Source organism: Trifolium pratense, linkage group LG4, assembly GCF_020283565.1.
Source record: "Trifolium pratense cultivar HEN17-A07 linkage group LG4, ARS_RC_1.1, whole genome shotgun sequence".
NCBI classification, from domain to species: domain Eukaryota; kingdom Viridiplantae; phylum Streptophyta; class Magnoliopsida; order Fabales; family Fabaceae; genus Trifolium; species Trifolium pratense.
Genome location: NC_060062.1, coordinates 335,439 through 349,612, shown reverse-complemented (window position 1 = coordinate 349,612; position 14,174 = coordinate 335,439). Strand labels below are relative to the sequence as shown.

At 31.5% G+C, this 14,174-nt stretch overlaps 3 protein-coding genes across 3 annotated transcripts; all 3 read left to right on the top strand.

The window, feature by feature from the left end:
• The first annotated feature begins 1,008 nt into the window (after positions 1-1,008).
• LOC123920550 (NEP1-interacting protein 1-like) lies at positions 1,009-3,228 on the top strand. Its single transcript, XM_045972830.1, has 5 exons — positions 1,009-1,284; positions 1,377-1,525; positions 1,906-1,989; positions 2,090-2,257; positions 2,891-3,228. The coding sequence occupies exons 1-5, from the start codon at positions 1,098-1,100 to the stop codon at positions 3,029-3,031; spliced, it is 729 nt and encodes a 242-aa protein (XP_045828786.1). The 5' UTR covers positions 1,009-1,097; the 3' UTR covers positions 3,032-3,228.
• A 2,752-nt stretch (positions 3,229-5,980) lies between these two features.
• Positions 5,981-8,268, top strand: LOC123920549 (reactive Intermediate Deaminase A, chloroplastic-like). Its single transcript, XM_045972829.1, has 6 exons — positions 5,981-6,202; positions 6,363-6,484; positions 6,795-6,839; positions 7,522-7,595; positions 7,674-7,723; positions 7,882-8,268. Exons 1-6 carry the CDS (start codon positions 6,037-6,039, stop codon positions 7,974-7,976), a joined length of 552 nt encoding a protein of 183 aa, XP_045828785.1. The 5' UTR covers positions 5,981-6,036; the 3' UTR covers positions 7,977-8,268.
• Positions 8,269-9,842: 1,574 nt separating this feature from the next.
• LOC123920548 (OVARIAN TUMOR DOMAIN-containing deubiquitinating enzyme 2) lies at positions 9,843-13,566 on the top strand. The gene is made up of 9 exons (XM_045972828.1): positions 9,843-10,032; positions 10,233-10,313; positions 10,713-10,758; positions 11,481-11,589; positions 12,021-12,112; positions 12,218-12,280; positions 12,453-12,571; positions 12,958-13,033; positions 13,274-13,566. The coding sequence occupies exons 2-9, from the start codon at positions 10,249-10,251 to the stop codon at positions 13,328-13,330; spliced, it is 627 nt and encodes a 208-aa protein (XP_045828784.1). The 5' UTR covers positions 9,843-10,032; positions 10,233-10,248; the 3' UTR covers positions 13,331-13,566.
• Positions 13,567-14,174: the final 608 nt, after the last annotated feature.

Below are 14,174 nucleotides of genomic sequence, written 5' to 3'. Positions count from 1 at the left end.
TTATTCTAAAATGAATGATTCATCTACACATACTCACACTCACTTCATGACAACAGTGAAAAATAGTAATTGGTCACAGTTCCTTTTAGTTAGGTAACCAACAAAGTGACCCCTAAAAGACAGATTGAAAAAAACAAAATCAATGATAATAATTTGGTGGTAATTGAACTAACATGTGATGTCTTATGTTTCTACCTTTTTCTTAGGGATGTGTTCTGTTTTTATATACCTACGTATATTTATTTTGGTAAATAGACGAAATAATAGTAGTTATCGAAAACTCTCATACATAAGTGAAGAAATTAAAGTCTGAAGTCCGAACTTTGTGATCACAACATCGAACATAACAATTCCAATATTTTATCAGTTGAGTTAGAATTTGTCGACGCTATAAATATATTTCAATATAAATCTAAGGAACTGTACTGTTCAGAGCTTTTATTTCTCATGTCCATATTACAGGGCGGTTCCAATATTTTGCCCTATTCTATGTAACCATTTAATGGTACAGTTTATAAGATTTTGGAGCTAAGTGAATTTTTTTATCTTTTCAAAATTTTCAGTTTTCAGTTTTCAGAAGCAACAAAATTGATACACGTATTCAATTACTCATCACTACAATGTTAGTTATGTAAAAAATATCTTTTCCACAGCAAAATGTTGACATCACTATTTACACTACTTATTTATTGAGACAGAAAAAAGTTAAAAAAAATGTGTTGAAAACTTGAAATATGTATCTTATCATAAATAAATTATAAGGTGGAGACACAGACACAAAAAGAGACACCTAACAACTCACTATGATAATTTAAGAAAATAACATAATTCAGTATAATTATAAGTGTCGTGTTCTGTTGGTGTTTGACACCGAAACACGTCTAATCTGAAGAGTGTCTATCCTTCATAAAATAATAAAATGAGGTGTATAGGTGGGGAAATTATATTTATATTAAAAAAAATCATGACTCAAAGACTATATATAGCACTTAGATTCAATAGTTATAAATATATGCTTATACAAATTTATATATATAAATGCTTATCTAATACATCTACACCTACACCTACATCATTCTTAAAAATCTTCTCAGAATATGGCTAATACCATCACTTCACCAACTATGACTAAGTGGTTTTGTGGAACAATAGAAGCAATAAATAATTGTAAGGGAGCCCTTTGTTTAAGGGTGTTGAGTGTCATTGGTTGTTCTGCATTTGAGAAATTCATGAAAGTTATGGAGAGAATTCTTTTTGCTGCATTTACTTGTATTCTAGCATTAGGTATGTTACATTTTGTTTTTCTTTTATATATTTATATGTTATTGGTATATCATATTTATATGTTACTGAAAATAATGGGTTATGAACCTTAGGAGGGTCAATAATAGGAACAATAGCAGGAGCTATCAAAGGACAGACAAGAGAATCTGGTTTTCTTGATGGAGCTGGAAAAGGAGCAATTGCAGGAGCTATTGCAGCCATAGAATTGATGAGTTTTGATTCTCTTGAGCCATTTTCCAAGGTAATGTTTCTTGTGTCTCTCTAGTAATTGGTTACTATTGAAGGTGTGTTTGTGTCCGACATTAACATGACACCGATTTCTGTAGCATTGACACATCTGATCACAAAAGTGTTAGGTGCCCTGACACCAACGTGACACTGAACATGTGATTATGTTCAATTAATTAATTTATTTAATATATTTCTAGTGTTGATGTGTCGGTGTCATATCTAATATCCTTATATCTGTTCGTGCTTAAGAGACGTTGACACACATAATCACTTTTATTTTTTTAAAATATTATTGTTGTCTAGAGGCTGATGTCAGTATCGTGTTTGGAATTCATGTTTGTGTGAATCTTAATTTTCTTCTCACCTAAAAATTTTGGTGTGAAATTGCAGGTTGCTTTGTTGAGAAGTTTATTAAATGGGAAAGTGTTTATGGATTGCATATGTCCAATTGTTGCACAAGCTTATCTATTTTATGTAAGTACTATAAATTAATAAAAATCCAACTAAATGTTAAATTAACTTATTGCAATCAAAATTTTAGTTACTAACATTTTGTGAAATTTTGTGTTTTCAGATCAATTCACTAGAAACAACTTATGGAGGACTGTTTTCAGATATTTATGACAACATGGGAGTTAAGGGTATGTCCCAAAGTTGTATTATGAAGCTTCCATTTCAACAATTTAGCTCCAACAAAATGATGAAATTATACAATGAATCTTGCTGCTCAATTTGCTTCCAGGTAATAACCAAACACCTCTTTAATTCTTCAAAATTTTTAATATTAGCCATTGATTTATAAGCTCTAAAATATTCAACTTTTTTCATTGACATTAGCCTCTAAACTAGTATGTTAATTAATTAACTGTTAATATGTTAAGTATGAATGTGAATAATGTTATTCCAATACAATTTTTTAATAAAAATATAACAAATATACATTTTTTTTTATTTTTTAAATATTATTTGTATATATTGGGTTCCATGCTTGTAAGTGATGAAAAGTTGATGTCAAATTTTTATTCTTAAATTTGATGTTGAAATAGCATCCTCTAATATTATTAATGCAACCATGTATGTCCATGAGGAATGACTGTCACATTAATAAATTTTTGACAAGATAAGATTGTCATATTAAATTTGATGTGACCATGAGGTACATAACTGTATAAGAGAAATTGTGATATCATGCATATTGGAAAACTTAAATAAATTTTCACTTTGTTACAAACTTGAAAAATGTTCTCTATACTAATTTTAATAAAACTTGAGAGTCTAATGCAACAATAATTTTAATTATGTTTACTAAACTAATTCTTGGTTTTTTGTTAAAGAAACTAAACTGACTCTAACATCTTTACATTTTGTTTTGCAGGATTTTGAGGATGGAGAATTGGTTAGAATACTTCCAAAATGTTGCCACATTTTTCATTTAGAATGCATTGACAAGTGGTTTGTCCAACAAGGATCATGTCCTATTTGTAGAACTTATGTGCATGACCACATTCATGAATAGTTTAGTTTTTCTTTTTTGTAAAAATAGGTTAAGTGTATGTTTAGTTCTGCGGTGAAATCCCATTTTCTCGGAGAAGCTATAATTGCAAGCTTCTACTTTGCTACACGATGGCGTTGAATCATCGGTGAAGCAAACATGCGCTAAGCAATTACGAGCTAGCATTAACTTTGTATATGACTTCGTTTCAAAAAAGTTGATATATAACTTTTTTTATGGTAACTTCGTATTAAATAACTTATAATTTATCCAAAACTCTGATTTCTAAGAGATATACTTCGATATTGTATTGAAGTAGCTCTCAAATTTGCCAAGGTGAATATCCCTTACAACCCCTTCCATGTACCTTGAAGCGGTGAGGAACTAGTATGCACCAATTGACTCCACTCTACTCATAATCATAAGCACTTTATTTAGGTCAGCAGAGATATAGCCTTACCTAGCCGCAAAAATTTGGACATAAGATTTAGGCACAGATACACAAATTAAAAAAAGTAAATATAAAATAAAATAGTCACATCAATGTATATTACTTTAATCATTTTCTATTTAATTTTTTTATCTTCATGTGAGTGTGCCTAAGAAATACTTTATTCGTTCCAAAATGTAAGTCACTTTAACATTTTTATGCATATTAAGGAATTGCTAACTTTTGTGAATATTGACAAAAATTATATTGTTTTTTCCTCTTTTACCCTTCACATGACATTTAAAGCTTTGTAAAAGAAAAAAGAATTAATAACTTCTCCTTTCTCTCTCATTAAAAAAAGATAATAAAAAAGAGTAATGTAGGAAAATCAACAATAATTATACATTGATATTGTAATACGACTTACATTTTGATACAATTTTTTTTTTCAGAGTGACTTACATTTTGGATTTTGGAATGACGGAAGTATTTATTTGGGGAGTATTTTTCTAGGTACTAAGGACACTAATTTGTCCCAAAATATATGTCAACCTATTAGAGAGTTACTTCTACATTTCAATTGCACACCACCAACACTAGATTTGGTCCGTGCTTGTGTCCTCTTTCAAATTCTACCTCACAGCAGTCAGCACCATCTTCACATGCATAGCCACTCACCAACATTAGAAATAGGCTTAATTACTTAATTGGTCCCTTAAAGACATTTATGGTTTCAAATTGGTCCCTTAAAGAAAAAAAGGGCCAAATTGGTCCCTTAAAGACCTTGCCGTTAAACATTTTGGTCATTTCCGTCCAGAAACTGTTAATTTTTACAGGTGGCGAACTGGATGCTTACGTGGCTGCTCACATGGGTGCTTACATGGCTGCTTACTAGGTAAATCATTTAATTTTAAAATAAAAACTTAAAGTTAAAATTTAAAATAAAAAAAAATGGCAAATTAAAAAACAAAAGAGATAAAACAGAAAACTCAGAAAGGAAAAAAAAGAAAGAGCTTGCGCCGTCCATCCCAGCGCCGCCTGTATGATGGTATTGTTCTCTGTTTCACTTGAATTGGGGCAAACCACAACAAATTGAAATAAATTTGACAACAACCATAGAATCAAACTAAGCAAATAAAAGCCAACTATTGTGGCCTAACAAAATTAAATTTCCCAGAAGAAGTGTTATAAGCTTAGCAATTACATCCTTTAACTTCATATTCATCTTTCTATCAATTCTTTTTTGTTCTTTCACACATTCAACATCGAGATTATGAATTCTTCCATGTTTTCTTCACACCCATCTTTTATGAATTATTTTATGCCTAAAATCAACATCGCTGCTTAGAAAACAAATAGACAAAGGGTAAGCTTCGCCGGAAAACTTCTGTCTGTCGTAGATCTGATGTGGTCGCGGTTCCACGAGCTAGCCACCACCTTTTGTTTCAGATCTCACCTTCCACCTAACACCCATCACAGTGGTTGTTTCCGCCATTATTGTCGTTACCCAACACCACCACCCGTCGCTATTGCTACTCAAAAGAAGAAGAAGAAGAGAATGATGAAGATGAATATGAAAGAACCCTAATTTTTTTTGATTAAAATCAACAAACAAAGTTAAATACACAATCACCCAATTTTTTTGTCTAGTCATAGCAGCCACATAGCAGCCACGTAAGCATTCAGTTCGCCACCTGTAAAAATTAACAGTTTCTGGACGGAAAGGACCAAAATGTTTAACGGCAAGGTCTTTAAGGGACCAATTTGGCCCTTTTTTTCTTTAAGGGACCAATTTGAAACCATAAATGTCTTTAAGGGACCAATTAAGTAATTAAACCTTAGAAATATCATTGTTTAATTAATCTTTATTTTTCAAAATTAAGAGGAAAAAAAAAACAAATATAAGTTATAAGCTGCTTATTCTAAAAAAAAAGTTATAAGCTACTCCCTCCGGTCCTTTTTATAAGGAACACTTAGGGCAAAAAATTTGGTCTTTTTTATAAGAAATTTTGATCAATTTTTAAATGTTTTAATTGTTCGATTTCACTTATGTCCTTATTTATTATGGGAGAGAATTTAAAAATAAGTAAGTTAGTTGAATAAAGAGTAATTAAATAAGGGTATATATGGAATAAATTTAAATTTATAAGAGTATTAAATAAAAATAACTATGTTAAATATGCTTCCTTGGTCTGTGTGATTTTTTCAAATTGTTCCTTATAAAAAGGATTGGAGGGAGTATTTATCAAAAAACGCTATAAGGGTTTGTTTTGATCGACTTATTTTTGAGTTTATGCAAATAAATAAGTTTTTATGTATTATTAGCTTTTCAATGTAGTTTGTAAAAAATCAACTTATCAAAATATAATTTTTGCTAGTGAAAACTTATGAATTAACACACTTTGTATAAGTTGTTTGGGTGGTGATTGACGCTGAACTTGGTAGGATGAACGTGGTTCGATCTCGTAACTACGATCAGAAGAGAGCTGGAACACTTGATGTCAAAGCTGACCCCGAACCAGATTTAACTGACAGTGAAAAAACAAAAACAAAAAAATACAAAGAGAGTGAGAGTTAGACTGGTGAGTGAGACTGAGAAATGGCGTCGTTATGTGGTGGCACCGCCTGCTTCCAGATTCCGGCCATAAACGGCGGCGGCATACTGTGCAACCACACTCCATTGAACACCAGAAGAGGGTGTGTTACCCTTTCCTCATCGAAACTCTCTTCATCATTCAAATGCTTGGCCATTTCTTCTGATTCCCGTAAGTACCCATCAATCATTTTCTCTTCATTGCTTTTTCCATCAAAACCCAGAAAGTTACATTTTTTACATAAATAAATAAATAAATAAAATTGCAATATTTGTCATTGAGTGAGGAATGTGTGAATCAATGATTTAGTGTTTGTTTTGATTGATTATAGGAATAGTAATTAAGGAAGCTGTTGAAACAGAAAAAGCTCCTGCAGCTTTAGGACCATATTCTCAAGCAAACAAAGTCAACAACATTCTTTTTGTCTCTGGTGTTCTTGGTCTTGTTCCTCAGGTTTGCCATCTAGAACTATAATGATTGTACATACATTGTGTCTGTTTGTGTGTGTGCGTGTTGGTGTCCTATGAAGCACGGACACACATGGATATCAGACACGACATAGACACTAACATGTCGCACCCATAATAATTTGATAAAATGACATAATTCGATGTAATCATATGTGTCAGTGTCGAACACAGATGTGTGTCTGACACCGGGACATGCCTAATCCGATGAGTGTTTGTGCTTCATAGTTGGTGTCTGCTTGAATAGGTTGTGTTGTGTTGTGATAATATTAATGTGTTTTTGCTCTTCAATGCAGACAGGGAAGTTCATCTCTGATAATGTTGAAGATCAAACTGAACAGGTACAACAAAATCATAGCTTTACCCTTGCATTGCAAAGTTTCATTTTTATGATATATAAGAGCTTGACATTCTACGTATTTCGTTGTAATTTGCTCTGTAGCACTGACACTTATGATAGAAGGCAGGTCAGGTGCTAGTGTCAAACACAGACACATGTGATTATATTCAATTAATTCATTTTCTTAAATTTCTATCGTTGTTGATGTGTTAGTGACATGTCTGTGTCAGCGCTTCGTAGGCGATTTGTAATTGTACTTTATTGCCTTTCACATGGTTTGGTGGTACATTTTAACATTTGATTGCTTGTATTAGTATTGTGCTTGATTATCTCTTGCTTCCTTTACCCGTTGATGATGCTGAATGTGTGTTTGTCTCGGTATCATTGATTAGGACTGATTCATTGGTTAGTTTTGTAACTTGGTCTACAGTTATTGAATGGAAAAATAAAAGATACTCTTGAATGGTTAGGAGATGTTGGTGAACCTTAACTAGTTTCTAGGGTGGAGGCTTGAATTGAAACGTAACTGTATTAAGAATTAACTTTGGCAATTTTCAATAAAATGATGGTGCCTAGTCTTAGGTTTTCGATTGAATTTAACTCGTCATTGAAAAACCATCATGCCGAGTATGATAAACTAATGCATATCTTTGATTTTATTTTATTAATTTTTCATGTTGCAGCTTCTCAAGAACATGGGTGAAATCCTTAAAGCCGGTGGTGCCAGCTACTCATCAGTTGTAAAGACAACAATTATGTATGGATTCCCCTCCCTTCCATAGTTATTGAGTACTGGCGAGAATGCAAGATAACTAGTTTTTAAACATTTTTGCAGGTTGGCTGATTTGAAGGACTTTAAGAAAGTCAATGAGATTTATGCTAAATGTAAGTTCTGTAGTAGCGACTTTAATGTTTTCTCGACACAATTTACATTCTTTGTAGCAGATGAAGCTAACAATCGCCGGTTTATAGTGAAAAGACTTATTTTTAATGTCCTAAACTTCTGCGCATTTTTTATTTATCTGTTATTTCAATGGTTTCAGATTTCCCTTCACCTTTCCCAGCTCGCTCGACTTATCAAGTAGCTGCCTTGCCATTGGACGCCAAGATTGAAATCGAGTGCATTGCAACATTATAACCACCAATTTCGGTAGTATATCTATTTAGTTCCTTCAACAAACACAGGTCAATAATATGCATAAGGAACATGTAATTTAGTATTTGAGGTTTGTAGTTTACTTTTGTATGTTCCCCTTAGAGAATGGTGCTCTTGTCGACGGCATTACATTTACTTTGCTATCCTAGTGAATCCTCTAATCTTCCTATTACCTCTCAAGATTATGTTCCCATTAAAAACACTATGTTCTCTGCAGTTTTTATAATATTGTAGTATTACTATTAGGAAATGGTAGTAGAAATTTTCACCTTAATTAGGACATGTTTTGAGAAAGGTCAATTTTGAGGGAGAGATTACATGTGGAGAGTGTATATATTGATAGTGAGGATGTGATGATTCTAAAGGCTAAAATGCTACTTTTGCGCACGCGAGTCCCTGATGTCGCGTGCGTGAAGTTTGAACAACATATGATTGAAAACATGCTAACTGCACATTTAACACATCCTTCGCTAAAATGCTATTAAATATGTGATTCAATATTTTTCACACTGTATTTTTTTATAATGGAAAATATGCAAATATTTGAAAAGAGTAACATAGCGAAAGTGCTATTGTCTCTTTTCTGGTTTGTACACTTTTTTAATTTCTATAAAATAAAATGGTCAAGTAAATGGAAAATGTGGGTAATATAAATTGTTGATAAACAAATCAGTGATAAATATATTTTTTATATAGAATTTGATGATAATTGAACATTGTCTTTATATTTTTTTTTTCATTTTATTTTTTGATAATTTTTTCCTTCATTTTATACATAAAATATATATAGGAATTAATGAAAACACATTGTTACTAATATTCAATTAATACCTACTACTTCGTCATATTTCTCCACTTTTGTATAGTTGTTTTGAAATTGATTATGTGACACAAAAAATGTTTTCACTTGTAAAATTGTTTTAAGATGAAAACTTAAGGGTTATGCTAAGTGTCTTCAGGAACCTTAAATCATAATGATGTGGCTGATATCTTAAAAAATAAGAGATTGAATAACTCCTTTTTTTTCAAGTAATTTTGTGGCTAAAAGTGAAGTATTTAGGGTTCAAATTTCAATTTATGTATATATAATGCAATGTTCCTATCAACAAAGTCAAACTCACGGGAACAGAGATTGATCAGTTTTAAGGGCTCGTTTGGCCCAGCTTTTTTTTAGAGCTTATGCAATATGCAATTTTTATAATTATAAGTTTGTCAAGGTAGTTTAAGATAAAATAGCTTATAAAATTATAATTTTTACTAGTGTGAACTTATAAAATTACATAAAACCTAATTTATATTGCATAAACTAAAAAAAAAAACTGGACCAAACGGACCCTAATTATAATGTATTTGATTTAAAAATTGTTTCTAATACTTAACTTAACGTATTGGGGGGCAAGATATTAACAAAACCTAGAAAATTTGTCTTTCAATAAATCACCTAACAACTTTTTATTTTAAATATAAGTTGTCTAAAATATAAAATAATATTTTGTGCACTAAATATATATAAAAAATAATATATATTTAATATCTTAAAAGTTAGATGTGACTAGTATTTTTTTACATATTTAATAAATACTGTATCCCGGAAGAATATTTAGCATAATCTATTAAAAAAATAATTATGTATATTGAATTTGGTTATATTGTACTACTAGTTTCTTGTTTTTTTTTTTTTACTGAAATCTTTGATAACCGAGATATATGGGGATTTGTCCAAAGAACAAAGTGGGATCTCAATCTCAAAACGGTAAGTCACAAACAAGTAAAGTAACCTTAAAAATCCACATTCATTATTATTTATTAATATTAATAATTCTGTCACACACAAAACCTTTTTATTTTCAAATCCAAAAAATACCCAAAATTTAAAGATTATAGATTCTCATTATATTTTATTCATCCACGCCAAGAACATCTTTTTACTTCTGCTTCCTATTCATCCTTTTATTTATTCCAAACCCAATTCCTCTTCCAATTAGATCTGCATATTTCATTCTTCCTATTCTTCAATTTTTGCTCAACTCGTGTTCAAGTAAGAATTCAAAACTTGATTTTTTTTTTTGTTGAATTTTAGGTTATCTTCTTAATCTGTTGTTAATTACCAATTTGAGAATAATGGGTTGTTTCATATTGAATTGTTGGAGGAAGATGTTAAATAAAGTTTATGTTTTTATATAGATTAATAGCTCATTTGAATTTTGAACCATGATTGTGTTTGTGATTGATTTTCAGGTTAATAGTTATCATCATGGAAGGTTTTGTTGTGAGAAGGGTTATTCCTTCTGATAACAGTTGTCTATTTAATGCAGTTGGGTGAGTATCTTTATAGCTTTAGCTTTGTATAAACTATGAAGCATCGGTGTAGACATGCAAACCGGACACATCAATATCGATGATAATTTAAGAATATGATAGTGATTAAATGTAACCTGTGTGCCAGTGTTGTGTTGGTGTCGTACATTGACATTTTTGTTATGTTTGCGTAATTTAAGCATTGATATAGACATGTACACTAGACACAACACTGACACGGGCACTTAGATATCGATATCGATAATAATTTAAGAGAATGATAGTGATTAAATGTAACCTATGTGTCAGTGTTGTGTTGGTGCCGTACATTGACATGTGTTAGGACACCGCGTTTAAGTGTAAATAATGTACAGACTACAATATCCTTTTATTCATTTTTGTTATGTTTGCTCAATTCAGATATGTTATGGATCGTGATCAAACCAAAGCTGCTGAATTGAGACAGGTAATTTTTCTTTGTTTTTGTTTTAATTTGCTATGAATATGCTAAGAGTGCATGCCAGATACAGGTTTATGTGAATGCTTCATTTTAATGCATATTGTGTCAATTAGGTTATCTAGTAGAAAACAAGATATAGGGTAATCATTATGTAACCTTTGATTCTAGCTTGTTAAGTTTGTTAGAAAACCAGAAATACACTGACATGTATGTTTGGCTGGACTATAAAACCCATGAAGTATATTTAGTTTTTAGTCATGTATAATACACGCAGAATTTTATAAAGCATCCTTAGTAAATAAATGAATGCACATTTGAATGTTTTTCTTTTGCAAAAACTCAACTTTAAACTTTGAAGTACCATATAACCCTTTGCATGTATGATTATCATCTTCTCTGGTTGTTTTCTGTTATTAAGGTATATTACATACTTAGGTAGATCACCATATTTTTTCACCAGTCCATTATAAATTCCTTACTACCATCCACCATGCTCCATGATATTCCACGAAGTGTTGTTAGAAAATTACTTAAAACTACAAGAGTGTCATCATGAAACATGTATTTCATTTTGGTATTTGAAGTTACGTTGTCTATCATTTTGGACTTATTAGTGAAGCGGAACTTTTGTACCCTTGTACTGCCTAGTATATTTTCACTTCGGTGTTATTGGAATCATTTATTCACATATTTTGACTTAACATTTTGTTATATTTGACATTCTAAAGGTTATAGCTGCAACAGTAGCAAGTGATCCCGAGAAATATTCTGAAGCATTTCTTGGGAAGCCAAATCCAGAGTATTGTAACTGGATTCTTGACCCAGAGAAGTGGGGAGGTTAGTTGCGCTATCTTTTCCTAATCATGGCTGTTTTAAAGTATAAAACTATTTATTAGAATTAGTTATTAATTTTTGTTTCTCAAGTTGGAATTGCTACTTTCAGTGTCCTTTATCCCTACATTTTGGCTTTTAATAAGTCTTCGTCAACATAAATATATACCAAGTACAGATGAGTGCATTAGGAAAGTTGTATTTGAACATCAGTTGTTTTGGTTCTAGCAATGAAGTACTATTTTTCTTTTTTTTTTAATAAAAGGTAGTGAGTACTATTAGTTTTGTCGGTCTGGGTTTTGTGGTCGGTGATCGTAAAATGAGTTTCAAAGGGCATTTTAAACTCTTCAGTTAGCAAATTTAGCAGTAAAGTACTATTAGTTTTTGCATTAGTTTGGACTTTGATCTGCTAATGAAGCTATATATTTGTTGTGAAGGTGCAATTGAACTTTCAATATTAGCAGATTATTATGGACGTGAGATTGCGGCATATGATATTCAGACAACGCGGTGCGATTTGTATGGTCAGGTTAGACAATTTGATGCGGTTCTATATCTTCTCAAGTTTTGTCAAGCCCTTGTAAGTTGTAACTGAACATTTTCGTCTTCTTTTTTTGTCGAATACTTTTGACAGGAAGGTAACTATTCTGAAAGGGTGATGCTGATTTATGATGGTCTCCACTACGATGCTTTAGCTGTATGTAATTTCATATACCATAAATTATACTCCTTGATTGGTTCTCTTGCTTCACACATTTTTATCCTTGCTTGAGAAGTGAATTACTGCTACGATTGAAACGTACGAAATTACTTTTCATATGCATTTTCCGTTTTTATGTTACCTAATGATTACACCGTGTATGTATCAGATGTCTCCTGTCGAAGAAGCTCCTGAGGATTTTGATCAGACCATATTTGCGATACAAAAAAATAGAAGCATTGGACCTGTCGAGGAGATTGCTCTAAATTTTATTAAAGACCAACATAGGTAGTCTTCATTTCTTATTGAATCTTCATATGAATTTAGTTTTGTAGAGTTTTGTTGTGTATTTCTATATATAAGGTTTCTCTTATTTTTTGGTTGTGCGTATTAAGGTTTTAGATTAATTTCTTTTTCAATTTAAAACCAAAACGAAGCTGTAAAAAACGTAACATTTGCCAAACATAAAATTTTCTCAGTATGTTGACAAACCACACAGGTGCAATTATGTTCATTTTGTTTCGTGTAAGTGTTTGGTTGTGTTGCATGGTGTTCTTTTTTTGAAATTTTCTACTCAACTTAGTTTGGTTATCATCATTTTAAGTTGCCTCTCCAAATTATTTCTGCTTTCGGTATCCCTTACCAGTGCTAATATTATGGATGCTCATTCTCAGGAAACGGAGATTCACCGACACTGCCAACTTCACTCTGCGCTGTGGCGTATGCCAAATTGGAGTTATTGGTCAGAAGGTCATTCCTCAGTACCTGATTCTTTGCTTTATGTGTTATATAAGAGCGTGAATCATCAATTCAGTCCTGAAATTTTACTTTGCTTTTTTATTGAGTCCCTAAAAACGAATTTAACGAAATTTCAAAACACTTTAAAACTGAATATTCTTCGGTCACATTACTATTTCGGTAACAAAATCAGCGATTCACTCATTATATGATTCTTGACTTGAGTACTGATTTTTCCGTGAATATATTCAGGAAGCAGCGGAGCACGCTCAAGCAACCGGTCATGTTAACTTTCAAGAATTTAGATGATACACTGTGAAGCAATAACTTATATGTGGAATCTTTGTTGAGTTGAATGAGTGTTATTGTTGTTGAAAGCTTTTTGCAACCTTCCATTTTACTATCACAAGTGATTATTATGCATTTAAACTGAATAATCTGCATGCCTTGGAATTGTTGTGGCAAGTTGTTGTGTTGTAACTTGTAATAATAGTTCCTTTCATTGTTCTCAATCTCAATAGATAATCGAAATTTTTTATTCACTACAAGATTATCATCATATTCTTGCCTATTTCTAATCATACTGTTAGTTCTTATAAAGTTTGAATGAGGTTAAGAACACCAAAACAAATATTAGGTAGGTTATGGCACTAGCTATTGTAGTTTAGTGCTGTTATGGTGTTGAATTCCCTGCCTAAAATATATAATGGTCCTAATTATTTAGTTATTTTCCACATCCCTTTCTTTTACATTCCTTTCATTGAGAAAACAACCAACTGGCATCCAAAATTCCAAACCAAGCTTTTTCCAACATTATGGACATACATACTGCATACAATAATGTACATTTTAAAGTCTCACATTGTTTAATAGTCAAGATTAAGAATAGTTTATATGCAATATACAATCTTCAATTTAACATATGTCTTTTATAAAGGACAAAATCATGAAAGACTTGTGTCTAAAGCGAATAACATGGATTTTTTGACAGAATGGAAAATCTGACCGTCTGATTTTAATCAGGCGGGTCTAGATATAAAACAGTTATATAGTTTGATTAAATCTTTATATCTGAACCGTCAAATCTTAAACGGACGGCCAGATTGTTCCCTAACTGCATGACTCTAAGCAATCCGGGTCCGAATAATACATC

What these genes read in the sequence shown, in the direction of transcription:
- LOC123920550 (XM_045972830.1), top strand. Translation starts at nt 1,098, where the DNA reads ATGGCTAATACCATCACTTCACCAACTATGACTAAGTGGTTTTGTGGA. An exon ending in TACTTGTATTCTAGCATTAG is followed by an intron (nt 1,285 to 1,376) that starts GTATGTTACATT and finishes TATGAACCTTAG; the next exon opens with GAGGGTCAATAATAGGAACA. An exon ending in CTCTTGAGCCATTTTCCAAG is followed by an intron (nt 1,526 to 1,905) that starts GTAATGTTTCTT and finishes GTGAAATTGCAG; the next exon opens with GTTGCTTTGTTGAGAAGTTT.
- LOC123920549 (XM_045972829.1), top strand. Translation starts at nt 6,037, where the DNA reads ATGGCGTCGTTATGTGGTGGCACCGCCTGCTTCCAGATTCCGGCCATA. An exon ending in GGCCATTTCTTCTGATTCCC is followed by an intron (nt 6,203 to 6,362) that starts GTAAGTACCCAT and finishes GATTGATTATAG; the next exon opens with GAATAGTAATTAAGGAAGCT. An exon ending in GTTGTAAAGACAACAATTAT is followed by an intron (nt 7,596 to 7,673) that starts GTATGGATTCCC and finishes ACATTTTTGCAG; the next exon opens with GTTGGCTGATTTGAAGGACT.
- LOC123920548 (XM_045972828.1), top strand. Translation starts at nt 10,249, where the DNA reads ATGGAAGGTTTTGTTGTGAGAAGGGTTATTCCTTCTGATAACAGTTGT. An exon ending in GGTGCGATTTGTATGGTCAG is followed by an intron (nt 12,113 to 12,217) that starts GTTAGACAATTT and finishes TACTTTTGACAG; the next exon opens with GAAGGTAACTATTCTGAAAG. An exon ending in TCCACTACGATGCTTTAGCT is followed by an intron (nt 12,281 to 12,452) that starts GTATGTAATTTC and finishes TGTATGTATCAG; the next exon opens with ATGTCTCCTGTCGAAGAAGC.